The sequence below is a fragment of the Heterodontus francisci genome, chromosome 4, assembly GCF_036365525.1.
Source record: "Heterodontus francisci isolate sHetFra1 chromosome 4, sHetFra1.hap1, whole genome shotgun sequence".
In the NCBI taxonomy this organism is placed as follows: Eukaryota; Metazoa; Chordata; class Chondrichthyes; order Heterodontiformes; family Heterodontidae; genus Heterodontus; species Heterodontus francisci.
Window position 1 is genome coordinate 133,234,522 of NC_090374.1, and position 26,737 is coordinate 133,261,258.

The following is a 26,737-nucleotide window of genomic DNA, read 5'->3' on the forward strand; positions in this document are numbered from 1 at the left end:
CAGGACTTACGTGATTAGGGCTAGACACATAAACTACAGTCTTGTATATCAATGCAGATTATCCCATATTTATTCTGTTATGCAATGTTTTTTGTTGAATGATAATTTTCTTTGGTCCACTGGCTGGAGATTTGGATTTGTATTTTTTTTAATAGACTTTTTAAAAGACAAGCTGCCAGCAAAGTCATCCTTTCAGCTTAAGATGATCAACTAATTTGCAACACTGTATCCTACACTGCAATTCTTGTGAGGAGAGAGACATAACGTCTGCTAATATCCCAGAAAGAACGAAGACCCAGGAAGTTTAAAGGAACTACCTGTTCTCTCAGTAAGCAGAGAACTACTGCTAACTGCTATGTTTGAATGACTGAGTGACTGTCATGTGACAAGCCCTCCCCATCTGTGGTTTTGGGCTTTTTTTTCTCTTCAAAGGAGAAGCAACTGGATTCTGACATGAGCAGACCCTAAATGGGGGTCCCTCTCTCTCTCCATTCCAGTTTGAAAGCTTTCAAATACTCCCTGTTGACTGACCACCTTTACATACTTGGCTACAATCCAAGACCCCGTTGGAGGAAATCATCTGCATCGCTATCTCCGAGACTCATCAAACCAGTCATCTACCTCTTCAAGCTAAAAGCCTCAGGACCACTGAATTCAGCTAGAAACCAGCCGAATCATCAAACTTCACAGACTGTGTACCTTTTTGTTTTTATGGACTCTAACGCAAACAATCTACCTTTCCGTACTCTGTAATCTATTTGTGAGTGTGTAAACTTGTGGTGTATGTGTGAGAGTGAAAGTTGTCACATTGTTTATTATTTTTATAGTTCGGTTTAAGTACAATAAAGTTAGCCTCTTTCTTTGTTAACTCAAGAAAACCTGTCCAATTGGTTCTTGTTATGATCATAGCATGTAAGTAATCAAACATTTACTAAATTGGCCAATACATCCCCTTTTAAAAAGAATTAAAACTGTTGTGGTCAAACAAGGAGTGGGAAAAGAGGGAAGCCCTTCGACCTCTCCTCACTTGACCATAACAGAAATCTGGAGGCTCACGTCTGGGATCAAGCCCAAAGATGAATGGTAAATTGGAAGCAGAAAACCAGATTGATACCTCGCAATAATTTAAAAACTTCAATACAGGTTTTCATGTGGTTTTCAGTGCTAGAGTGCTAAAATGTCCACATTCAAGGCCAGTAACTTCCTAGAACAGAGTGAAGTAACTTGGGCCAGGTTAAAAGCCCTATCTGTTGAAGAGTTGAGGAATGTAGCTGGGTAGTTAGAGACTACCATCTACCAACCATATTAAAATTGACACTGAAGAAGTGGAAACAGGCATAGAATCTGAAACAAAGTAACATTAGCTTAGATACAACTACAACAGAGGAAATTAGAATTATAATTCGAAGAAAAAGAAAGAGCTTTCCAGAGAGAGGAAGAGGAGTGAGAATTACAGGAAAGGGAGAAAGAAACACAATTCCAGGAATGGAAGGAAGAGACGGAATTCAAGTTAAGGTAGCTCGAACTGAATAGGGGAAGACCCGATGTACCCAGTGAAGGCACCATTACTGATGGAGTTACCCCTAGCTCAGGACCAGGTGCTGAGCTCTTAAATTTCTCCCATTTGATTCCAAAGTTCAGTGAGGGGGCTGTGAAAGCATTTTTCATCTCTTTGACAAGCTTGCAAAACAGTTGGGTCGGTAGACAGCTGGACACTGTTATTGCAAAGCAAACTAACAGGAAAAGCCCATGAGCTTTATTCACTGTCGCTTGATGACAGTTTATCAGATTATGACATGACTAATACTGCTATCCTGGGCGCATATGAGCTAGTACCGGAGGCATACCACCAAACGTTCTGAACTCTCCAAAAGCAGCCGGAACAAACTTGCATCGAGTTATAAAGAGTTAAGCAACTCGCTTTCAACCAATAGATAAGGGCACTTAAGATAGAGTCCACCTTTGAAAACCTCAGAGAGGTGATCCTCCTCGAGGAGTTCAAAAAGTCGCTTCTCCTTTCCATAAGAAACCACGTGGAAGAACAAAAGGTTCCAAGAGCCAGACAGGAAGCAATCCTGGCTGATGATTATACATTTATTCATAAGTCCTTGCCACATGGGGAACCCTTCCCTAGTCACCTCCAAAAACCTGAAAAGGAGAGATGGTGGGAGAGTGATAGGAGGATGAGCAGCCATAGGTGAGAAGGAAAAGCTGGAAACACAGGGGGCCCTTCCTCAGGCCAAAAAGGAAGGTGCTTAGACCAAGAGCAATGCCCAAAAGCCTGTATGTTTCCATTGCAACAAAGAAGGTCACCTTTGAGCTGACTGCTGGAAGTTACAGAGAAAACCCATAGGTTTAGTCAGGGTACACCAGACCAGCGCAGGCAAAGAGGCCCTGATGGAAAGCACACCAGACCAGGCTGTGGCTTTAACTGCGACAGTAAAACCCAGTAAACCTACCATTCAGAGTGTGGGAAAACATAACAAAATCCCTGAGAGTTACCAGGATTTTGTATCCAGAGGAAAAGTGACCCATACCCCTTGAGTGAGGCAAGTAAGCCCATAGTAATACTTAGGAATACAGGGGCCACCCAATTCCTTCTGCCAGGAAAGGGCATGACCTTTCCCCCAGAGAGTGCATTGAATTCTAGAGTGCTAGTAAACGGTATCAGAGGAAACTGTATGTCCATACCTTTATACCGGGTGCACCTGGCGTGCCACCTTGTTTCAGGACCGGTAACCGTGGGGATTGTCCCTAGTTTACCTGTGGACGGGGCTGACCTGCTGCTGGGTAATGATTTAGCGGGGGCGAAGGTGGTAGCTTTCCCAGTGGTTTTAGACACCAAAAGAGGTCCGGGAGACAGAACAGTTACAGGAAAAGGTCCCTGGCATTTTTTCTGACTGCGTGGTTACCCGGTCCGTGGCCAAACAAGCTCTGTCAGAGGATGCTGAACTGGCACTGCAGACGGATGACCGAACTGTCTGTTTATCTGAAACCTTCTTTGGGAAGTTAGAGGATCCAGAGGTTGGGTTAAACAAATCTTCCTTGGTTGAGGCTCAGCAAGCTGACCCAGGGTTAAAGAAGTTAGCACAGACTGCAAAAACTGAAGCTGAAGCAGAGGAAGTCCCAGAGTGCTACTATTAAAAGGATGAGGTGCTGATGAGGAAGTGGACAACTCCTCACAGACCTACAGTAGAAGAGTGGACAGTGGTTCAACAGGTAGGGGTGCCACTGAAGTACTGTAGGAAAATATTGAGAATAGCCCACGAGATTTTAATGACTGGATATATCAGTATCAGAAAAACCCAAGCCCGCATCAGACAGCATTTTCACTGGCCACAACTCTGCAAGGACGTGGTGGAGTTCTGTAAGACTTGCCAGGTTGTGAAGAAGCCTCAACCTACAATAAAACCTGCACCCCTAATTCCCATACCAGCTTTTGGGGAACCATTTAGCAGAGTGCTGGTAGATTGTGTGGGACCCCTGCCAAAAACAAAGGGGGGCTACCAGTATCTTCTCACCATTATGGATGTGGCTACCCAATTTCCAGAGTGTTATGACCCAGTGAGAAAGGGGTCCAGGGTTCCCTCTCGGCCTTTACCTGGTCTTACTGTAACGGGGTTTAATTTTTAACACACTGTGTTTTTAGCTCCCCTTTAGTGAATCCTTGTTCACTAACTTCCAATTATAAGACAAAGAAACGAGCCAAACAGGTATTCTTAGGTTTAAAGAAAAAAGGTTGAACTTTATTTAAACTTAAACTCTAATTTGTTTAACACCTATGGAAACACGATGTGCCTACGCTAGCATGCATACGCGATACACATGCAGATAGAGACAGAAAAAAGCAGAAGAAAAATAAAGTGGAAAAGTTTGAGGCAATCTCTGAAGAGGGTTTTTGTTACAATTCTTCAAGCTCACTGTAGAGTCCTTGATTGTAGGTAGATCTTGCTCTTTGTTGGGGCTCAGTATTCTTCTTAGACCTTGTTCGCTGTAGGAGACCTTTCTCTCTTGGGGTTCAGGTGTCTTCAGTGGATTTGGAGTTCTGTGAGAAAGAGAGGGCGAGTCAGACAGGAGAGGTCTTCTTCAGTCCAGGAGCATACTGCAGTCTCTCTTCAAAACTCTTTGTACAATTCAGAAAAACCAGGTTGCCAAGCAAGCTAGTCACGTGACCAGCTGGTCTGACCATGTCTGTTTGTGGTTTCGCCCATCCCAGCAGTCATCTTGAAATTTAAGCTCCCTCACCTTCAATGTCTGGTGCTCAAAGTCCATTGTAGGTTAAATTGGATAAGGGAAGTAACCCCTTTGGCTCCACAAGCACCATCTGTTAATATGCAAATGTCTTTCCAGCCAAGGGCCTGGTGATTTTTTTTTTAAAACAAGTCCTTTCTTCACTTCAACAGTTTTCAAATCAATGTTCATATGACAAAATTAATGTGCCTCATTCTTGGCAGCTGGGGGTCTGCATGACAAGAGGCTATCCCTCTAAGAACTATCTCTGTCAAGGTAGTGGTGGGGGGGGCTAACCCAGTTTTTCACCCGATATGGGCTGCTTGCTGAGATCCAGTCGGATCAGGGCACAAATTTTACGTCCAGTATTTTTCAAACGGTCATGGGTAATCTGGGCATAACCCAGCTAAAGTCCTCAGCCTACCACCCACAGCCATAAGAGGCTTTGGAGCAGTACCACCAGACCCTAAACACAATGATCAGGGCATACTGCTATGAGTACCCCTATGATTGAGACATGGGCTGGATTTCTTCTGTTTTTTACCAGGGACTCACCTAATGAATGCACTAGCTTTAGTCCCTTTGAATTAGTTTATGGACACGAGGTGAGAGGTCCTCTAAAGCTAATCAAGGAGAGGCTTTTGCAACACAGAGATAATCTTCCCTGTTTAGACTATATCTCCATGTTCTGAGAAAGGCTCATGAGAGCCTCTGCAGTGGCTCAAGACCACTTAAAAACCTCCCAGACAGCTATGAAAAGGCAGGTGGATAAACATGCTACGGCCAGAACGTTTCAGCCCGGAGACCATGTATTAGTGCTATTACCATTACAGGGAGAATCATTGAAAGCCCGGTTCAGTGGCCCATACAGATTAGTAAAGAGAATTAGCCAAGTGAATTATATAACTGACACCCCAGATCATAGGATAAAACAAAGGCTGTGCCACATCAATATGATAAAATTTTATCACAGCCGGGAAGGGGACAAATAAGCACAAGTCTGTCAGGCAGTCAGGAAAGAGGAGGGTGAACAGGACAGTGAGGATGAGTTAGAAGAAGGCCTGGAGGATTCCCAAATCGAGTCCCCTGCCATCCAACTAGCTAACATTGAAATGTTAGGGAAATTAGACACTGTACTCTGCTATTTAAACGCAGAACAGAGAGGAGACCTAACAAGGCTGCTTACAGCATTTAAAGGGATCTGCAAGGACAAACCAGGATGCACAACCCTAACCCTACACGATGTAGACGTAGGAGAGACCCCTTCCATAAAACAAAATCCCTATCGCCTAGGTCCCAGGAAACCAACCCATGTTTGGGAGGAAATTCAGACTGAAGGTCTAGAAATTAAAGACTTAAATTTGGAATGGAGACACAGAAAAGCTCATAAGCCAAAGGAAAACCATAAGACCAAAAAGGTTTTTGTGGCTAATTTGGAGGGTGGTGATGGTGGTGGTGACTGCAAGTCAAGTATCCTAACTGAGGAGGAATTGTGGGCCAGGCTGGATGAGCACGGGAAAAAACATGTACAAAAAGCACTGGATGATCTTCATAAAGTTATGAACAACTTTGAATCCAGGGTTGAGTTCAATGATATAGAGACACTGGAAAAGGAAGATATTGTAGAAATACAAAAGGAAATTCAGTGTATGCTGGAACACAAGCTGATTGAGCCCAGTCAGAGCAGTAGGAGATCCCCAGTTGTGTTTGTGCACAATCCCAGATGAAAAATAGTCTAGAATATGGCCATGACAGTGAGACTGATGAGTGTATGTGTAGGTTTTTTTTAAATTTGTGACCCCATAATGAAATGTACCTCTTGTCACATTTCATTTCACATGGTGGGGAGTTGTTATGCCAATGTTTTGTTGAAAGATAATTTTCTTTTGTCCATTGGCTGGAGGTCTGAATTTGTATTTTTTTAAAAGACAAACTGCCAGCAAAAGTCATCCTTTAAGCTGAAGATGATCACCTAATTTGCAGCATTGTATCCGATACTGCAATGCTCATGAGGAGAGAGACAAAATGTATGCTAATTTCCTAGCAAAAACCAAGAGCCAGGAAGTTTAACGGAACTACCTGTTTTCTCAGCAAGCAGAGAAATACTGCTAACTGCTATGTTTGAATGAATGACTGAGTGACTGTCATGTGACAAGCCCTTCCCCATCTGTCGTTTTGGGCTTTTTTTTTTCAGTGCAACAAAGGAGAAGCAACTGGTCTTTGACATGAGCAGACCCTAAGTGGATGGTCCTTCTCTTTCCATTCCAGTTTGAAAGCTTTCAAATCCTGCTTGTTGACTGACTACATTTGCATACATCAGCTACAATCCAAAACCCCGTTGAAGGAAATCATCAGCATCGCTATCTCCATGAGACTTATTAAACCAGTCATCTACCTCTTCAAACTAAAAGCTTCAGGACCACTGAATTCAGCATGAAGCCAGCCGAATAACCAAACTTCACAGACTGCATATCTTTTTATTTTTATGGATTCTAACTTAACCAATCTAACTTTTTGCTTGTTTCTATACTCTAGCCTGGCATTCAGAATATAGGTCAAGTGCGACCCAAATCTAATCCTAATCAAAATCTAATGTACCTCAGTGCACTCAGACTATTTTCTTAAGAAGTATGGGGGTTTCCAGCCACTAGTTTTATTTATACATCAACAAACATTTCAGCAGATCACGCTAAAGGCCTGCTCAGGTCAGGAAAAAAGAACCTGACCCGAACCCGACCGAACCACAGTGGACCCGAGCCTGACCCGGCCTGAGTCCCTCCGATTTTGCTCCAAGCCCAACCTGACCCGAACCCGCCCTGACTCGACCCGACCCAAGCCTGACCTGACCATCCCTTTACTTACCTTCTGACTGGGAAGCTCCACGAAGCTGCAGCGCATGCGCGATGATGTCACAGTGACATCACTCACTCACTGCTCAGACTCAGTTTCCGGACTCCCAACTCAGGTAAGTTTTTTAATTTCAATACTTACCAGCAGAGCACTTACCATGTGTGTCCAGCCCGATCCGATCCGACTCGACCTGGACTCGGCCTGACCCAACCCAAGTCTGAAAGCCGTGCCCTGAAGATGGGCCCGAACCCGACACGTCGTCGAGTCCCGTCAGGTTCGGGTCGGGTAGAAGGCCTCCAGATCATGCCCCAAAGCCTGCAGTCTATTAATGGCATGTGCCCCTAGAGAAACCAAACAACATTGTCATAATGTGCTATCTACTTTTTTGTGCTTTTGACTTTCAATATAATTTGCTGGTTGCAGCAGCAGGCAGCAAAAATTATGCTGACTTAGAAATGTACAAATCTTTTTTTCTCTTTATTTTCTATCTTTTAATCCATATTTTTTAATAATTGGTATGTTAGATCACCCAAAATCTGGAATTTACTTTACATTGCCTCATTGTGTGAACCTGCTTTCCATTTTCTTGTTTCATCACAGACCTCGATGAATGCGCTCAGGAGCTCCAAGACTGTGAATCCAGAGGCATGATGTGCAAAAACCTGATTGGTACCTTTATGTGTATCTGCCCACCTGGAATGGTCCGCAGACCCGACGAAGATGGTTGTGTGGGTAAGACTTTTTTGACTAACTGCAAAAGACATAAATGTGGGTTGAATTATGTCACTTTGTGAATCATTGCAGTGAAGTCTTCTGAAGACTGACTCTCAGGAAAATTCACCATCATAGAAAATTAGTAACCTTGTGTTACAGGCACCTCTGTTTAAAGGGGGAATATTCAGCTAATGTAATTGCCCAAAAATGTGGCAACTCTCAGATTGTTAGGAAGGGGAAATAGAAGCAGAGATCCATAGCTTCAGGTCTCTACCCTTTGTGTGCTTAACATGCATTTCCAAGGGCAGTATCACCGCGGATAGGAAGCTCCCATTTGAAATAGGAATGAGCATTTAAATAGTGTACAAATGGTGGCAGGAGTGACATTATTAGATTTTCCGCATCATTTTCCAGCGATTTCACTGGGCAGTTATTGGGAAAGAAGACTAACCTTGGGAATTGAGCTTTAAAAGTTGTAGGGCCATCCCCTCAGACCGGAGGATCTGTAAAGGGGAAGCCAACAATTTTGTTTGCCTCAGCTAAGTATTTTTTTGATTCTTCACTCCAGCACAGCGACACGACAACTATTGTGGCCAATTGGCTGCTACTTCTCAAAAGAAAAGAGAGTTGGAATTTGTACTGCCAATAATAGGACTGCAACAGTGCACAAGTTCCCTACCTTGATTTGGAAAGTGCTAGTTTCAGGCATTAATCCCAGCCCATGCTCATTCATGTATTTAAAATAGCTGTATGGAAAATTATAGTTGGAATTAACCAAAGTCGGGCCAAGTGTTTATGAAAAGGGCACCTGATTTTAACCTGGAGCAATAGGTGTGAGGGTAGGGATTGTGGAGTAGGAGGAAATCGGACATGTACACCTCTGGATCATTATCATATGAAGTCAAAGGGCAATTTTAACTTCTGGGCAGCCAGTGTCCATTAGATAACTGTATATATCCCCTGCTCCAAACAGGTGTCCAAGTAAAAGATCGTGTTGTCTCCACTCCTGACTCATGATAATTGAGATGGCAGCACCAATTTCAAGTAATCCCCGCAACCATTTGACATGTATGAGCAGTACGTGCCTCATCCCATCTTCAGGCACATTGGCACTCATTTTTAACTCCCATTGCCTTGCGGAAACCGGGAGTGGGAGTTGTTAAAATGAAGCCAGTGACTTATTTCCTCTGATCCACTGCCTTCCTACCATGTCCAGATCGTAATCAGCTCTTTGAGCAGGTGAGCAGGACACCCTCAGGAAGGAAGTGGGACCCTTTAAATATGTAGACTGCAATAGCAGGTCGGCGGTGTGAGTTGGGCATTGGCCTGCCAGGAGCCAGAAGAGAGCTAGCAGTTAAGTTTCACAAATTTAATTATAGGTTATCTTGTAGGCCAGGAGAAGCAAGAGTGCCAAGGAAACCGTGGGCCACTCTTGCTCTGGTTTCCCCAACCCTGATTGCAACCAGAAAGCTACCTGCCTCAGAACCCCTCTAATCACCTCAGGAAGCCCTGCTTCCAACCTTAATTGGCATCTGGGGACCATTCCCATGCACTAGACCAGATAACGGATCTGACCAGGTTCAGATGGGACTCCAGGAAAATTTATTGAAATGAGGCCTGGCCATTAAGATCAGCTGAGCCGCTATATCCGTGAAATCGACAGATTCGCCATCTGCTTCGGGGAACGCACATTCTGTGCCCGCCCCACTTTAATATCGGGCCACTGTGTCTGTTACATTGTTAAATTTTGAATGTCATTAACAAAATGGTTCAGTGTTTATTTGCAACAAATCTTTTTAAAGTAGCTGAACTTGATATTATTTGGTTGAAATCACACTGTGATATTAGTGACAAATGTACTAATATGTTTATACGAAATTCTTTGCTTTTTAAAATGATTTTAACTTATGTACTTTGAATAGGTTATTGCCTTTGCCACTGACAAAACAAATAACAAACAGGAATTCTATTAAAAAGTGTTAACCAGTTTGCCATTACCACACAGTACGACTCCACCCTTTTATGTCAAAGAAGCCCCAAGATTTATGCAGATATTGAAAAGCTCAATAGTGACTCCAAAAGTAACTTATGCAAGCATTTTTTTGTACGGGAGGTGAAGGAATCAAAATAGTTTTGTTATAAGTTTGATGGTTTTATTTTTAAATTTGCCTTGAATCTTGCCCAATTCTAGATGACAATGAGTGCTGGAGTAAGCCGGGCATCTGTGAAAATGGACGCTGTATAAATATCGTTGGTAGTTACAGATGTGACTGTGGTGAAGGATTCCGAGCAACTCCCTCAGGCACTGAGTGCATTGGTAAGACCAATTTACATGAATATTTCAGAGCCCTAATTCTTTTGAGCAGTAGATTAAACCACATATCAGTTCTTAAGGGGAACAGATTCCTCTGAAACTATCGATCAAGTTGGATCAATTTCCCAATCAAAATTTATTTACAATTAATAGTAATAAAAAGGACAATGTTGGAATCTAGGAAATAAAAGCAAAAAATGTTGACTACATCACCATCAAACTGGACAAAACAAAAGAGACAAATCAAAGTCTTGGTTCACCAACAAAAAAGATTTACCCACTGTCATCAAAGCCATAACCCAGGCTGGGCTCCACTTCTGATAATCAAGCAGCCAATATGCATATTCTTACCCGCCCAATGTAGGGGTGGCAAGAGGTACATGAAGTCGCAAACTGGTGGTTGCTGTTCTTGCCTCTTTGTATGCCGTTGGCCTTGTTTGGTACAAGCACAGTGTTGTGAAGTTGTGACATGATGAATAAGGATTTTTCATTTGTCGATTGGAGACCTACATTAAACTTAAAAAAAGGAAAGTTGGAATATTACATTCAACTTTTACAAACACTTTTCCACAGCTAAAAATGGCTGCCACCATTTGCATTTGAACACCTTTCACATTCCAAGGCATAAAAATGGAGACACATGTCTGATTAGCCTTTACCCAAAAAAATGACTTGCCCTATTGATTGAACTACCTGAGATTGCTTTCATTAGCAAGGCATTCAACGCCATCATGGGACATTAACATTGAAAGAGTGAACCCCTCAAGGGGTAAACATTGACACCATGAGGCCTGAGAGAGAGATTCTGGTGCCTAAACTTGAATCTCATTAGAAGGCACCAGAGAATACACTGAGACAGTCATGTGAACATCTGTTCTTCTCTGTGAAAGCTGGAAATTTCCCTTGGACAAGACAGACAAGTTTCAGAGAGACTCTATCTGTGCAGAAGCCAGAAGCATCTCTCTCTCTCTCTCACATACCAGAAGACCTTGTGCGGGGCATGCATTTATTGCCCATCCCTGATTGCCCTTTAGAAGGTGGTGGTGAGCCACCTTCTTAACAGAAGGCCAGGCTTAAGGTTCAAATAAAAAGAGAATAAGTACAAAACTAAGGGTACCAGCTTAAAATAGGGCAGATTTTAGAAAGGTGAGGAGTGAGGTATCTAAGCTAAAGTAGAAAGAGAAATTGGCACAGGATTCTAGATAACAATGAGATTACTTCAGTTTTCAGAAGTCATGATAATAAAGAGGTGAGAAACAAACACCCCCATATGGGGTGTCCAGATATGATAAGAACAACAAAAATACAAGAAAATAAGAAAAATATGTTTTTAGAGAGGGTGTGGAAGAGGGAATCTCAAAACATATTTAAAAGAGCAGTAAAGTATTATGCAAATATATCAACAACAACTTGCATTAATATGGCGCCTTTAACCGAGGAAAATGCCCCATGGCGTTATCAAACAAAATTTGACACCAAGCTACTTAAAGAGATATTAAGATGGATAACTAAAGGCTTAGTCAAAGAGGTAAGTTTTAAGGAGGAGAGAGAGAGGTAGAGAGGCTAGGAAGGGGAACCCAGAGTCTTGGGCCGAAGCAGCTAGCGAAAGGCACAGTCACCAATGTTGGAATGATTAATAATGGGGATACGCAAGGGGCCAGAATTAAAGGAGCACAGAGGAGTTTACAGATACAGGGAGAAACAAGGCCATGGAGAAATTTGAATGAGAATTTTAAAATCAAGTTGTTGCTGGAATAGGAGCTAATGTAAGTTAGCGTGGGCGGCGCAGTGGTTAGCACCACAGCCTCACAGCTCCAGGGACCCGGGTTTAATTCTGGGTACTGCCTGTGCGGAGTTTGTAAGTTCTCCTTGTGACCGCGTGGGTTTTCACCGGGTGCTCTGATTTCCTCCCACTGCCAAAGACTTGCAGGTGATAGGTAAATTGGCCATTGTAAATTGCCCCTTGTGTAGGTAGGTGGTAGGGAATATGGGATTACTGTAGGGTTAGTATAAATGGGTGGTTCTTGGTCGGCACAGACTCGGTGGGCCGAAGGGCCTGTTTCAGTGCTGTATCTCTAAAAAAAATAAAAATAAGGGTGAGGTGAATGGATTGCACACTAGTTAGGATATGGCAGGAGAGGTTTGGATGAGTTCAAGTTTATGGAGGGTGGCCGATGAGAGGCCAACCAGGAGAGCATTGCAATAGTCAAGTCTCGGGTTAATAAAGACAAGGCTGAGAGTTTCAGCATCAAATAAACTTAGTTGTGGCAGAGACGGGCAATGTTACAGAGGTTGAAGCAGATGGTCTAGGTGATGGAGCTGATATGTAGTTGGAAGCTCATCTCAGTCGAATAGGTTACAAACGGTCGGGTTCAACATCAGACAGTGACCAGGGAAAGGAATGGAGTCATTGCAAGGTTGTTGGGGCAGTAGAAGGACACAATAAATATTCACTTGAATGCTGCCTGCTATGATGAAATATAAATAGGGAAAAAGTTTAAAAATTGGGGCTGTTTTCATTGAACAGACAAGATTACAAGGCGATTTAATCGAGGGATTTAAAATTACGAAGAAATGGAACATAGTAGAGTGACTCAAGGGGGGCACCACCAACAAAGTGAGGCATCGTAGCAGCAGAGGCAGCTGAATGGATGGTCTCTATCTCATGTATCAATCCATGAGCTTTTCACACTTGTTAGAGAGGAACCTAGAGGGGGTCAGGAGAGAGGGGCTTAAGGAGGTAGTTGGTAGGAGAAGAAAAGAGACAGAGATTATCTCTGCTCTCCAGGATGATCCGAGAATCATTTTGGCAGAGGAGAACAAGGCACAGAACAGCATGATGTGATCCAACCAGATCTGACAATGAATGGATAAGCCAGTTGAGCATCAGGTACAGTCAGGTTTGCTCCCTTTGGGTTTGAAGGAGCAAAGCTTGGGACATTACCAGAAGGGAAAACCAGAAACCAGAAGTTTTGCTGGGGTCAAGGCATCAAATCTGCTAGTGAGGGAATAGTTGAACAAATCAACAGTTGCAGAGGTCTCATAGTGAATGGAGGGCCAAAGGCTATGCAGAACAGAATTTGAGAGTGTGGTTATAAGTGGCTGGGGAAAGTTTTTTTTTCTCAGAAGCAAGTCCAGAAGGAATGTGGTTGAAGGAGAGTGAGGGGATATGAGTGGCGACAGATATGAGGAAGTGATCAGAGATAATTGGGTCAGTGATTGAGACCTTCCGAGTAGAAAGGCCACAGGATGTGTGGTTAAAGAGATGGCCATAAATGTGATGAGAGTTTATATGAAGACATAAGCTTAGAGCTGACAGGAGGGCAATGAATTTGAAAGAGAAAGGCCAAGGGGAGCTGAGAAAAAATTTTAGCTCATGTAGGATGAGGAGTCGATCAATGTAAAGTGCTAAGAGAGGAAAGAAAGGAGGATATCTCTCACTAAATAACTGAAATTGAAGCTTGGAGGAAAGAGAGTGAACAATAATTATTCTAAAGGAGGGGCAAGAGAGATGTAAGGGTGTAAGGTACTCAGAAGAGAAAAAGGTGCCGGACGAATAGGAGGATGAGGGCCACACTGCCACTGCAGCATTTTGGTTAGGCCATATGGTGTAAAGTATAAGCAGGAGGAGAGGATTCAGTAAGGGGCAACATGTTATCATGCTTGATTCAGGATTCATTCAAAGCCAGGATGTCATTCAAGCTTCCACTATAGGGTTGTGGATGGCAAGGGCCCTGTTTTTGGGTGAGTGTACATTCTGGAGGGAAGCACAGAGAGGGGTGTCATTGGTGATTCCCCAGCAAAGTCTAGGTGTCAGTGGTAGGTGGAGTGAGTGAGATAGGAAAGAGATGACTGAGGTTAACGCCCAGTAAGCATAGTGACAGGGAGGCAAATGGGCATTGGTGATCACAGCTTTTAAGGAGGCATTGATAGGTGGCATAATAGGCTCTTTGGAGAAAGCCATGACAGGCACAGAGGGTAGCTGGGGGATTGTTCTAGGGGGATTCAAACCTGTCACAGTGGCAGGAAGGAGGAAGGCTGAGGAGGTGATGTGTTAGGGTAAGGATTGGGGGGAGGGTTGGGGTTGCAAACTAACTGAGGAAAGAGATGAAAGATAACAAAGCCAGATGAGGGGAAAGGAAAGAAAGAAGAGTGAACAGCCCAAAAAAGGTTTAAGACTTTATAAAAAGGAGAGAGATGTTGCAAATTGGAAGGAATTATATATGGCTGGGGTCCTCCATTTCACTTCTTTGGAACTTAAAACCAACCCTGTGAAGGTAAAAGCACAAAGTGCACTTTGTTAATGATGATGGATCAGAGCTCCCTGTCAATCACAGTAATGAGAGTCTGGGAAGCTCACCTCTCCTCTCTCCCCCCCACAGAGATCGTGCTAATAGGAATACACCAGTTTAGTTTGCTAGAAAATGAGTGATACTTCATTACTAATTTGACTGATTATTCTATTTCTCAGCACACCCTCCTCCCCTCCCTCACCCAACACACACACACACCCTCCCATGTACCAAGGACCATTTCCCAGACTTTAGAATAACACTGGCAATCTTCCTTCCTCCGCACAAGCTGTTATTTTAGACCATTTCTCAGGTTAGCACAGCTAGCAGCTCAGTGGGAAATACCAGCAGAAGGTCTGTGCTGGCACTCAGATTCAGTGTGCACAAGTGAGTATTGTAAATGAATTCATCAATTTGGAACGATCCTAACAAGGAATGGAATAGGGTGTGCAGATGGAACAGCAAGGTGCAGCATTCACAGTTGGCCATCAAGAGCTGTGTACCTAACTCAAAGCACCAATGTTCTAAGTCTGTTTTGTTTCAGAATTTGTGCATCTGCAGTATATCGCATTTTCTGAATTTTTTTCCGTTATCCTACCTGATTTGGGGCAGGATGGCAGCTGATACGACAGGAAAATGGTATGGTGAGGCCTGCCACTATTGTCCCCTCCTCACCCAACCTCAATTCCCTTCCCATTGCCCCCACCGCACAGCTGCTGTCTGCTGCTTCTCTACCCGCCTCATGTAAATGCTGGTGGGACATAGAGCCCAACGTCCGATCCCACTTCCCTTCCATCCATCTATTTTCAGTACTGCCTGGTAGAAAGTAGGCCCAAGATAGTAATGGTAATGCCTTCAAAGTGCAGCAGTAGAGGGAGAGGGCATATTCGAGGCCTCCCCTGCCTCCAGCCTTAGTTTGACACTTTTGTCTGCCTTATTTTAAAAGTGCAACACATGTACAATACACTATTGTTGATACTTCTGAAATTGGGAACTGTGTGTTTACAGTTTTTCATCCTTAGGCCAAACATACTAATGTAAGATTTGCCTGGAACTTTATCTCTGCGGAGGCCTACAAAGCTGTGATTCCTATTGTCTTCAGGGCTCTTCTGCCCCCTTCCCTGCTGCCTCTTGTGGTGGTGTAGTGCGTCCCTAATGCTGCACCAGCTCAGTTTTCTCTGTGTCACTGCTGGCCTCCCTCTTGTTGGCTGGAATCCCATCTGGAGCTCACTATTCATGATTAATGAACTCTAGCACAGGAAAATGAATCAGGGTTGCAGCAGTGTTGAAGGAGCTGGCAAAGTCACAGAGTTTTACAGAACAAAAACAGGCCCTTCAGCCCAATGCGCCTGCGCCGACCATCAAGCACCCATCCAAACCTAATCCCACTTCCACGCAGTTGGCCCATAGCCTTGTATGTTATGATGTTTCAAGTGCTCATCTAAATACTTCTTAAATGTCGTGAGTGTTCATGCCTCTACCACCCCTTCAGGCAGTGTGTTCAAGATTCCAACCACCCTCTGGGTGAAAACATTTTTCCTCAACTCCCCTCTAAACCTCCTGCCCCTTACTTTAAATCTATGCCCCCTAGTTATTGACCTCTCCACTAAGGGAAAATGTTTCTTCCTATCTATCCTATCAATGCCCCTCATAATTTTGTATACCTCAATCAGGTCCCCCCTCAGCCTTCTCCTCTCCAAGGAAAACAACCCAAGTCCTGCTCTGCTCAAATGCCATGAAGAGGGAAATACAACCCTACAAATCTTAATTCTGCTTCACATGCACCTTTTTGATGTCAATACTGGGAATGGAATTTTTTTTCTTTTTTTTCACCTGGGGCTGCATTTTGCCAGCCCTATGGCAACAGTTGGGAAGGGGGAGGGCTGATAATACGGCAGGGGAAGGCGTCGGGAGGGAAACCCGACATGTTCCCACTGCCATGGCATATAACCAGCCACGGGAACCTCAGTGGCATGGCCACCCACTGACAGCCAGTTGAGCCAATTAAGTACCCAATTAAGAGCCACTTCCCACCTCCACTGGCATTCTGCCTGTATCGGGCAGGCATGGGGAGACCGGTAGGGCCCTCCCAGTGGGTTCCCTGGGGCGGCCCTCCTTAATGGCCCCAGGAGCCTGCCTAGCCCCGGCTCTCTCCAAGGGAGCTTGGAAATCGTGTCACCATTTCCATGCTGCATGCCGTTCCTGCGGGAGCGGCCAGTGCAGCCAGGAGTCCCTCCATGGGGTCAAAGAGTGCCCCAAAAGGAAGGGTCCCCCCACCCCGTGGCCTCAGCAGTGGCCACCTGTAACACTGCCATGCTGTCAGCTCTCTGATTGGACTGGCAGTCTTTGCGGGGGGTGGCGGTGGGGGCAGGCCGCAGTCCTCAATTGGATGGCGGTAGCAGGTCGCCTCCAGTAAAATGCCTGCCCCAAGTCCCAGCACCCACTGGCATGGGGTCTGCTCCCAGTTTCGGTCCCGGCAGCTAGACTTCTCACCATCTGACAAAATTCAGCTTCTAGTGTTACCATTAAACACTATCAACTGATGTGAACTTGGGATTCATGTTTTTGATTTGCTTTTTACTGGCCACTCGCAATACCACTCAATCTCAGAATTTTGAAAACCTCTCAAAATTTTAACGCAAACTGTTGGACATATTTAGTTTTCCACCTTTGTCGGTCCTATTTTAAAAATGCAACACGTGCTATTGATGATACTTCTGAAATTGGAAACTGTGGGCTGGATATTACTACCTGTAAAATGGCATGGGAAGGCAGGGAGAGTAGTGTGTCTGTCACCTTCCCACCACCATGCCATGTTGTGGGGAAGGTGGCAGATGGCCCTCCCATCAAGAGACCAATTGAGCTACTTAAAGGCCTCTTTCTGCCTCCATTGGTGTTCTACCAGCAGCTGGGGAAGTCCTCCACCATGTGGGGAGACCGCCAGGTAAACCCTGGCGGCCTCCTGGTAGACTCCGGGGTGGGGGGAGCCTTCCTTTTGGGGCACTCTTTGACCCATGGAGGGGCTCCTGGCTGCATTGGCCATCCCTGCTGGAATGGCGCCACTGCTCTCACGAACACCCCTGTCTGGGGCCTGCCTGATTAGTGCTGGTGTCTGCCTGATTAAATCTGGCATGCCCAGGCTTCATTTACCTTGTTGTGAGGGCGCTTATCCATTGCTGCATCCTCTTCCTCCAGGTGCAGCCCCAGCAATGGCCACCATTCCCGATGGCACTGCTCAGGCTGCTGAAATGCTGGCCTTCTGATTGGTCAGCTGCTCTTGGGGACAGGTGGCCCTTCTTAACAGGAAGGGCTGCCCAGTGATGGGCTGCCACTGACAAGATGCAGCCCTGTGACCCACTGACCACCAAAGCAAGGTTGCCAGCTCTAAAATCAGCCCAGTATATAGACATTTTTTCATCGTTATGCCACACGTACTTATTTTCAGGGTAAGAGTTCTTTCCAGCTCACATTCTCTCCCCAACTAACCTCCAATTCCTGCTCCAGCAACCTGAAATGTTGGCTCCCACTCCGAGCAATACAACTCCCTCTAATATGTGATTCATGCAGTTTCACAAGCTACTGCCTAGAAACAGAGACCTTAACAGGCTATAAAATCAGTCACTGTCTACCAACTCCAGATACAGAGATGGGTTTTTATTGACATCAGGAAGGATTGTACCATAAATGACTAACCTCATTAATAGTTGAAATCTTATGAATGAATAAGTTTATTAAAAGAATTTCAACATCCAAACCAGACAAAGCATGGAAATAAGCTATAAGCTTTTAAAAGCATCATAGGGCAGAAAAAAAGCAGGTCAACAATCTTGACATTATTACCAGGATCATCGCTGCCAGTGGACCCCACCACTAATTCCACAGGAGGATGTTGTATCAGGGGTGATCACCTAATTTGAATGCCCCTACTGGTAGAAATAAAAGGGGAAAAAAATCATTTATCCGCTGCTGATCTGGAGGAACTGTATCCCCTTCCTGGAAAAAAAATAACTGGACCAAAATTTTCAGGAGTGGTTGTACGCCGTTAGACTTTCTCCAGTATCCTTCAACTGGAAAGAAACTTTCGCTCTATCTTGCTGGAACTACAAGATTATAATGGTGTGGGGAGGACATTTGCGATCTTAGTAAATGGCAGGATGAACATATTTAACTAAGATTTAAGGATAGAGGAAGAAGCAGAGGAATGACAGAGAAGAAGGGTGAATTAGAGTCAAATCAGGCACAGAAAGAGAAATAGAGAGGGGAAGTAAGATTAGATTAAGAAAGAAAAAAGACAGAAGGGAAAAGTAAGCAAAAAGTTAAAATTTGCCATTTATAAAATCTTGAACAACAATTTACTATATTTAGGAATGAGATTGAACAATTTAAATTGTTCCCTTTCTGGGCCAAAGGGGTTGATTGATATTGCAATAACAACTATGATATTGTTAAAAAGATACTTATGCTGTTAATTACGAGACTTAATTTTGTGTGGCGAATTTAATGGACAATTAATGTGCAAATCCAGCTAGTTATTAAAAATAAGGAGAAAACTAAGGGCAAAATGCTATTTGTGTGAAGCAAATAGTGTAAATTAGACCAGCAAGTTCTGAAGATTCACAACTTATATCATGTCTTTTAATCCTCTGAACTTGCTGACCAATTTGCTTATTAATAATGGTGTTAATCTTCGCATGCATTATTTTTACAGCAAGATCCAGACCACTGCCAGCTGAGGAAAAAATCTCCAAGGATTCGGACCGTGTGCCAGCTTTTTTTGGCCGCACCAGTCATGAATTCTTCTCTCATTTCCTGAGAGGCCAGGAACTCCCAACCTTATCCCTCTGATGCAAATAGTGGTGGGCAGAAGACCCAGCATCTGAAACGAACCCAATTTATCCAGGTCCGAGCTTATCATTGGGCCCTTCTGCCTCACTTTTGCTGGAATTGCAGTGAGAGTGCACCTTTGAACATGGGGCAATAGTAGACATTCAACCCCACAACCCTGTTCTGTCATTCAGTTAGATCATGGATGATCTATATCGCAGCTCCATTCACCAGAATCTGTTCCATATCCCTTCACACCCTTACCTAACAAAAACATATCGATCTCAAGTTGGAAAACTTCTAAATGACCTAGTATCCACACCCCTTTAGGGGGTCATGTTCCAGATTTACACTAGCCTTTGTGTGAAAATGTACTTCCTGATTTCACTTCAAAATGGCCTAGTTCTAAATTTAAAGTTATGCCATCTTGTTCTGGATTCCCCCATCAGAGAAAATAGTTTCTCTGTATCTATCTTATTGAATTCTTTTATAATTTTAAACTCCTCAATTAGATGTCAGGTATAGATGGCAACATCGTCTTTTGATAGATGTGTTTATACATCCAGCTGAGGTGTTGCTAACCTAGATTATGTGCTTGAGTTACACCAGTCTATATGGGCAGGCAAATTGTAATATCTTGCAAATGAGGGAAATACATTTGACATAGGGAACAAATTGCACAGTGCTGTTCTTTAGTGCGCATCAAAGAGTAGCGCAACTAGATTTTTACCCCTGTTCCCTGTTATTTACACGATCATGACACTGGTCCAGCATCCTGTGTAATTGATTGCTGGACAATCAGTTACATGGGCTCTGGTACCAAATCCAGAGCAATTTTAATTATTTATGGAATTTATAGCCATGGCATTGTGCCTGCCACCAACTCTACTCAGTGGTATGCCTTGGAGCTCAGGAATGTGTGGAGCCAGAGGAAATGGGCGAGGTACTAAATGAGTACTAAATGAGAATTAAGATAGATAAGTCCCCAGGGCCTGATGTTTTCTACCCTAGAATACTGAGGGAGGCAAGGGAAGAAATTGCTGGGGCCTTGACAGAAATCTTTGCATCCTCATTGGCTACAGGTGAGGTCCCAGAGGACTGGAGAATAGCCAATGTTGTTCCTTTGTTTAAGAAGGGTGGCAAGGATAATCCAGGAAATTATAGGCCGGTGAGCCTTACGTCAGTGGTAGGGAAACTATTAGAGAGGATTCTTCGGGACAGGATTTACTCCCATTTGGAAACAAACAAACTTATTGGCGAGAGACAGCATGGTTTTGTGAAGGGGAGGTCGTGTCTTACCAATTTGATTGAGTTTTTTGAGGAAGTGACGAAGATGATTGATGAGGGAAGGGCAGTGGATGTTGTCTATATGGACTTCAGTAAAGCCTTTGACAAGGACCCGCATGGCAGACTGGTGCAAAAGGTGAAGTCACACGGGATCAGAGGTGAGCTGGCAAGATGGATACAGAACTGGCTCAGTCACAGAAGACAGAGGGTAACAGTGGATGGGTGTTTTTCTGAATGGAGGAATGTGACTAGTGGTGTTCCACAGGGGTCAGTGCTGGGACCTTTGCTGTTTGTAGTATATATAAATGATTTGGAGGAAAATGTAGCTGGTCTGATTCGTAAGTTTGCGGACGACACAAAGGTTGGTGGAGTTGCGGATAATGATGAGGATTGTCAGAGGATAAAGCAGGATATAGATCGGTTGGAGACTTGGGCGTAGAAATGGCAGATGGAGTTTAATCCAGACAAATGTGAGGTAATGCATTTCGGAAGGTCTATTGCAGGTGGGAGGTATACAGTAAATGGCAGAACCCTTAAGAGTATTGACAGGCAGAGCGATCTGGGCGTACAGGTCCACATGTCACTGAAAGTGGCAACGCAGGTGGATAAGGTAGTCAAGAAGGCATACGGCATGCTTGCCTTCATCGGTCGGGGCATAGAGTATAAAAATTGGCAAGTCATACTGCAGCTGTACAGAACTTTAGTTAGGCCACACTTAAGAATATTGCGTGCAATTCTGGTCACCACACTACCAGCAGGACGTGGAGGCTTTGGAGAGGGTACAGAAGAGGTTTACCAGGATGTAGCCTGGTCTGGAGGGCATTAGCTATGAGGAGAGGTTGGATAAACTTGGATTGTTGTCACTGGAACGACAGAGGTGGAGGGGCGACATGATCGAGGTTTACAAAGTTATGAGCGGCATGGACAGAGTGGATCATCAGAAGCTTTTTCCCAGGGTGGAAGAGTCAGTTACTAAGGGACATAGATTTAAGGTGTGAGGGGCAAAGTTTAGAGGGGATATACGAGGCAAGTTCTTTACACAGAGGGTGGTGAGTGCCTGGAACTTGCTGCCGGGGGAGGTGGTGGAAGCAGGTACGATAGCAACGTTTAAGAGGCATCTTGACAAATACATAAATAGGATGGGAATAGAGGGATACGGTCCCCGGAAGTGCAGAAGGTTTTAGTTTAGGCAGGCATCAAGATCGGCGCAGGCTTGGAGGCCCGAATGGGCTGTTCCTGTGCTGTGCTGTTCTTTGTTCTTTGTCTTTGAACCATTCTCTGGCCCAGTTCCAGGCAGACATCCTGAAAGTGGCTGGCGAACCTACCATCATTGTGCAAATGATCTAAACACCAAAATTCTGGGGGCTAGGGTATTATGGCCCACCATGTTAACAACGCACCACAATTTTGCTGATGTGGAAAGCCAGAAGCAGTGGTGAAATGAATCTCTTTAGATGGGGCTCACTGGTATCCAGACCAAAGCACTACCTTAGGCCTGTCATCAGCAGTACTGTAAAAGAAGAAAGAATTGCATTTAGACAGTGTTTTTTATGACCTCTGGATGTCCTAAAGCACTTCACAGCCATTTAAGAAAAAGGCTCATAATGTGATTGTATTGGCCCATTCTGGGATAGACACTTCAGTATTGCTGCAATGTCATATTAGTGCCACCACCTCCCATAGCAGGTCTCACTCAGCTGGCAGCAACACCAATGATAATTTTTCCAGTTATACAAATGCCAGTGGCTGGGAAAACCAAGCTCCCATCTGATAATCTTAGTGTAATCATACTTTGGTGTTTATTTTTATTTTATTTATTTTATTTAGAGATACAGCACTGAAACAGGCCCTTTGGCCCACCGAGTCTGTGCTGACCAACTACCACCCATTTTATACTAATCCTACATTAACCCCATATTCCCTACCACATCCCCACCATTCTCCTACCTACACGAGGGGCAATTTACAATGGCCAATTTACCTATCAACCTGCAAGTCTTTGGCTGTGGGAGGAAACCGGAGCATCCGGCGGAAACCCACGCGGTCACAGGGAGAACTTGCAAACTCCGCACAGGCAGTACCCAGAACTGAACCCAGGTCGCTGGAGCTGTGAGGCTGCGGTGCTAACCACTGCGCCACTGTGCCGCTACCAAACTGTGAACATTGGAAGTAGTGTGGCTGGAGTAGCACAGACCAACGTGGAAGTGCCTTTTGAAAAGGTAGATGCATTAAGCTCTCTGCCCTGTATGGAACCTATTCATTCAGAAAAAGGTTCTTTTAAATTCCAGGAGTGCAGTCTCTTTGCTGGCTATAACTCTTGGAATAATCAACCCAGATTACCCAGAATTGACAGCATCACCGATGCATGAAAATGTGGGTCTACAAATCTGATGTTGAGTTAAGGTCACCAGTTCTTGTAATCACCTGTCCTGAAAATTAAAATGGAAAAGCAGCTTACAGAATAGTAATTTGACAAAAGTGGTTGGAAAGCATCTTGAAAGGCCTCAGTAGTGCCAACAACAGACACAGTAAGCAGAAGATTGAGAAAGAAGTTCAATACCCAGGTTGTCAAAGCTGTTCTGATTACATTGTCTTGCACCACCTGAAGACTGACCCTGGTGCTGTAACACATTTGTTTTCTCAGATGGGAAGTGATTTTTGGTGGGGGATGTGAAACCAAAGCAAGAGAGAAAACTCATTCAGCTTTAAGCTCTTTTTTAATCGAGGATTCAAATATTAAAGTCTGTTCTTAATCTGCAGGTTCTATCTTTTAATTCAATTTTTCCACCAACAGACAATCGCAAGGCCTTCTGCTTTGCAGAGGTTCTTCAAACTATGTGTCAGATGTCTTCCAGCAGTCGCAACCTGGTCACCAAGTCTGAGTGTTGTTGTGACGGTGGTCGTGGTTGGGGTAACCAGTGTGAGCTCTGCCCACTGCCTGGTACTGCCCAGCACAAAAAGGTTTGTCCACATGGTCCAGGCTACACAACTGACGGACAAGGTAAAATGAGCAGTGATCTGCATAATGTTATGCTTCAGATTATATTTTAAGATAAAAGGAAGTCTTTTATTTTTAATTAATTTGTGTATGGAATTTTGAACTACAGGGAAATTATTTTCCACAGTTTTGGGACATCTACTTTGAATTGAATCATAATTCGTAATTTCTAACCTTAATAAAATGGCTTCTGGAAATTAGATTCCAATGGTCTTTGTGAACAAAAAAAGAAGTAATTCCAATTGTGTACTATTCTTAAAGGATGCACCAAATTGATTGTCTATACATATATATATTTTCTAACTGGGCATTTTGTTACAGACATAGATGAATGTAAGGTGATGCCTAACCTATGTCAGAATGGTCAATGTATCAACACGCTGGGTTCTTACCGCTGTCTCTGTAAGCTTGGTTACACCACAGACCTCACGGGTACAGCATGTATTGGTAAGTAATAGTTTAACTCATCTTTTTTGTAATTGACTATTCTTGGATGTAGGTTAATGGCCTTTTCTAAAAATACAACACAGGTTCTTTCCCATTACTATTTTGAATATCAGTTTCTGTAGTGGAAGTCAGAGGATCATAAATAGGAGTGTAGGGCTTGAGAGTCCCTTGCGGAGTTTCACCTATGTCCAGAGTATAGCTCCGAACATAACAGCAATGAATGACTCAATACCAAATAATGTGTTAAAGCAATAATCTATATTAAATAATTATTTTAAAATTATTAATGATAAAAAAAATAAATAACACTTTTAAAAAGAAAGGAAGGAAAAGAGTATAGAAAGACAACAATCTTATAGCACACATCACCAATGTTTGAGGGGAACTACAAGCCAGAACAATGGATAACCTTGCATGGGGCTGGACTCTGCAGTCAATCACTCCATCAACGTCCCTTCCTCCGTAGTCTTCACTGGTTGCCTAGTGCACTCCGGCTGCAGCCCTTAAAGTCCAATTTCTGGCTCTGTTCCAGATTTCTGAGGCCTCCATCAGAATTTCTTAAAACAAGAGTCTGACAACCATGAGTCCTTACTGAATTCTTCTCACAGGCACTACGAGGCTGCCCAGGCTGTTTGCCCATCCTTTGATGGTGGCTCTCACCTGCCATCAATTAGGTTATACTGTACATCAATTAAACTCCATCTTCTGATTCCACACCATAGGACTACTCCATGTGCAAGGTTATCCATTGTCCAGGCATGTAGTTCGAGGATCATCGAATACCGTAAGAACTGACGACTTTTTAAACAATGGGAAAACAACCGTTATTTTCAAGAAGAGAAAAACAGTAGTTTGGACAAAACAACATCTGTACATGGCCTGCTTTGACCATCGTGAAAATAAAAGGATAGAGTTCATGGGAAAAACAAGTTCATAGTTAATAATATTATGACTGTTTGCCATTGATTACATAATTGATTAATTACTTGACTTAATCAGAGCTCAATCACATTTAGTTTTAAATCAATGCCTACAAAGTAACCTTTAAAAGTTCATGACAGATTTAATACAGGTTTTTAAAAAAATAAAAAGCAAAGAGAAAGCAAGGCCGACGTAAAATGTAAAAACATAAAAAGACAAAAAGTAGTGGCTGCAGGTCTCAGACCTACGGGAGCAGGAGTGAGCCTTTCTGCCGCTCGAGCCTGCTCCACCATTCAATAAGATCACAGTTGATCTGATTGTGGCCTCAATTCTACTTTCCTGCCTTGACTCCCTTGTTGTTCAAAAATGTGTCTAACTCAGCCTTGAATATATTCAATGACCCAGCCTCCACTGCTCCCTCGGGAAGAGAATTCCAAAGATTAACGACCCTCTGAGAGAAGTAATTGCTCCTCATCTCCGTCTTAAATGGGAGACCTCTTATTTTTAAACTGTTCCCTTTAGTTCTAGATTCCCCTACGAAGGGAAACATCCTCTCAGCATCTACCCTGTCAAGCCCCCTCAGAACTTTATATGTTTCAATAAGATCACCTCTCATCCGTCGAAAACTCAATGAGTATAGGCCCAACCTGCTCAACCTTTCCTCATAAGGCAAACCTTTTATCCCAGTAATCAATGTGGTGAACCTTCTCTGTATGCCTTCAATGCAACTACATCCCTCCTTAAGTAAGGAGATGAAAACTGTATGCAGTACTCCAGGTCCGGTCTCACCAATGCCCTGTCCAGCTATAGCAAGACTTCCCTACTTTTATACTCTATCCCCCTTGCAATAAAGGCCAACATTCCATTTGCCTTCCTAATTACTTGCTGTACCTGCATGCTAACGTTTTGTGATTCATGTACGAGGACACCCAGATCCCTCTGTACCCACAACATTCTGCAGTTTCACTCCAATTAATAATATTCTGCTTTTCTATTCTTCCTGCCAAAGTGGACAAACTCACATTTTCCCACATTATCTGCCAAATATTTACCCATTCACTTAACCTATCTATATATCTTTGTGGACTCTTTGTCGGGTTTATACTAGTCGCATTGTAGGGCGTTGTTGAGGAAGTCCTGGACTCTGATAAAGGTTAACTAACAACTCTATTATTTACAGCTGCTATATACACTGTCCACAAGCCACCTTAGCTAGCATCCTTCGTGTGGCTATACCTTCTTCTCAAGCCTGTCTCATGTGACTGTTATATCAAAGCTTGTATAGTGGGAGGGGTCTCTCTCTCGGTCTTCAATATTAACCCTTTACATCCTTAAACTACACTCCCACAACTTGTATTTAGATTAGAGATACAGCACTGAAACAGGCCCTTCGGCCCACCAAGTCAGTGCCGACCATCAACCACCCATTTATACTAATCCTACACTAATCCCATATTCCTACCAAACATCCCCACCTGTCCCTATATTTCCCTACCACCTACCTATACTAGTGACAATTTATAATGGCCAATTTACCTACCAACCTGCAAGTCTTTTGGCTTGTGGGAGGAAACCGGAGCACCCGGAGAAAACCCACGCAGACACAGGGAGAACTTGCAAACTCCACACAGGCAGTACCCAGAATCGAACCCGGGTCCCTGGAGCTGTGAGGCTGCAGTGCTAACCACTGTGCCACTGTGAGTTACCTTCAACAAAAATTTAAAAAGGTATTGGCAGAGGCCTGGGAGCAAGTCGTCTGCTAGACTTCTGATTGGCAACTTACATTTTTGTAATACTTGTTACCTACAGAAAGATGTCTGAGTTTTTTTTTATTTGTTTCATGGGATGTGGGCATCGCTG

General features: G+C 43.7%; 1 protein-coding gene across 1 annotated transcript in view; it reads left to right on the forward strand.

Annotated features, from left to right (window-relative positions):
- The window catches only part of LOC137369253 (fibrillin-2-like), a 496,406-nt gene that overhangs the window by 431,485 nt on the left and 38,184 nt on the right, over positions 1 to 26,737 (forward strand). Inside the window, exons 55-58 of the mRNA XM_068030179.1 lie at positions 7,681 to 7,812; positions 9,986 to 10,111; positions 23,306 to 23,512; positions 23,831 to 23,956. Of these exons, the coding sequence (XP_067886280.1) occupies positions 7,681 to 7,812; positions 9,986 to 10,111; positions 23,306 to 23,512; positions 23,831 to 23,956 (591 nt within the window). The remainder of the gene's footprint in view (positions 1 to 7,680; positions 7,813 to 9,985; positions 10,112 to 23,305; positions 23,513 to 23,830; positions 23,957 to 26,737) is intronic.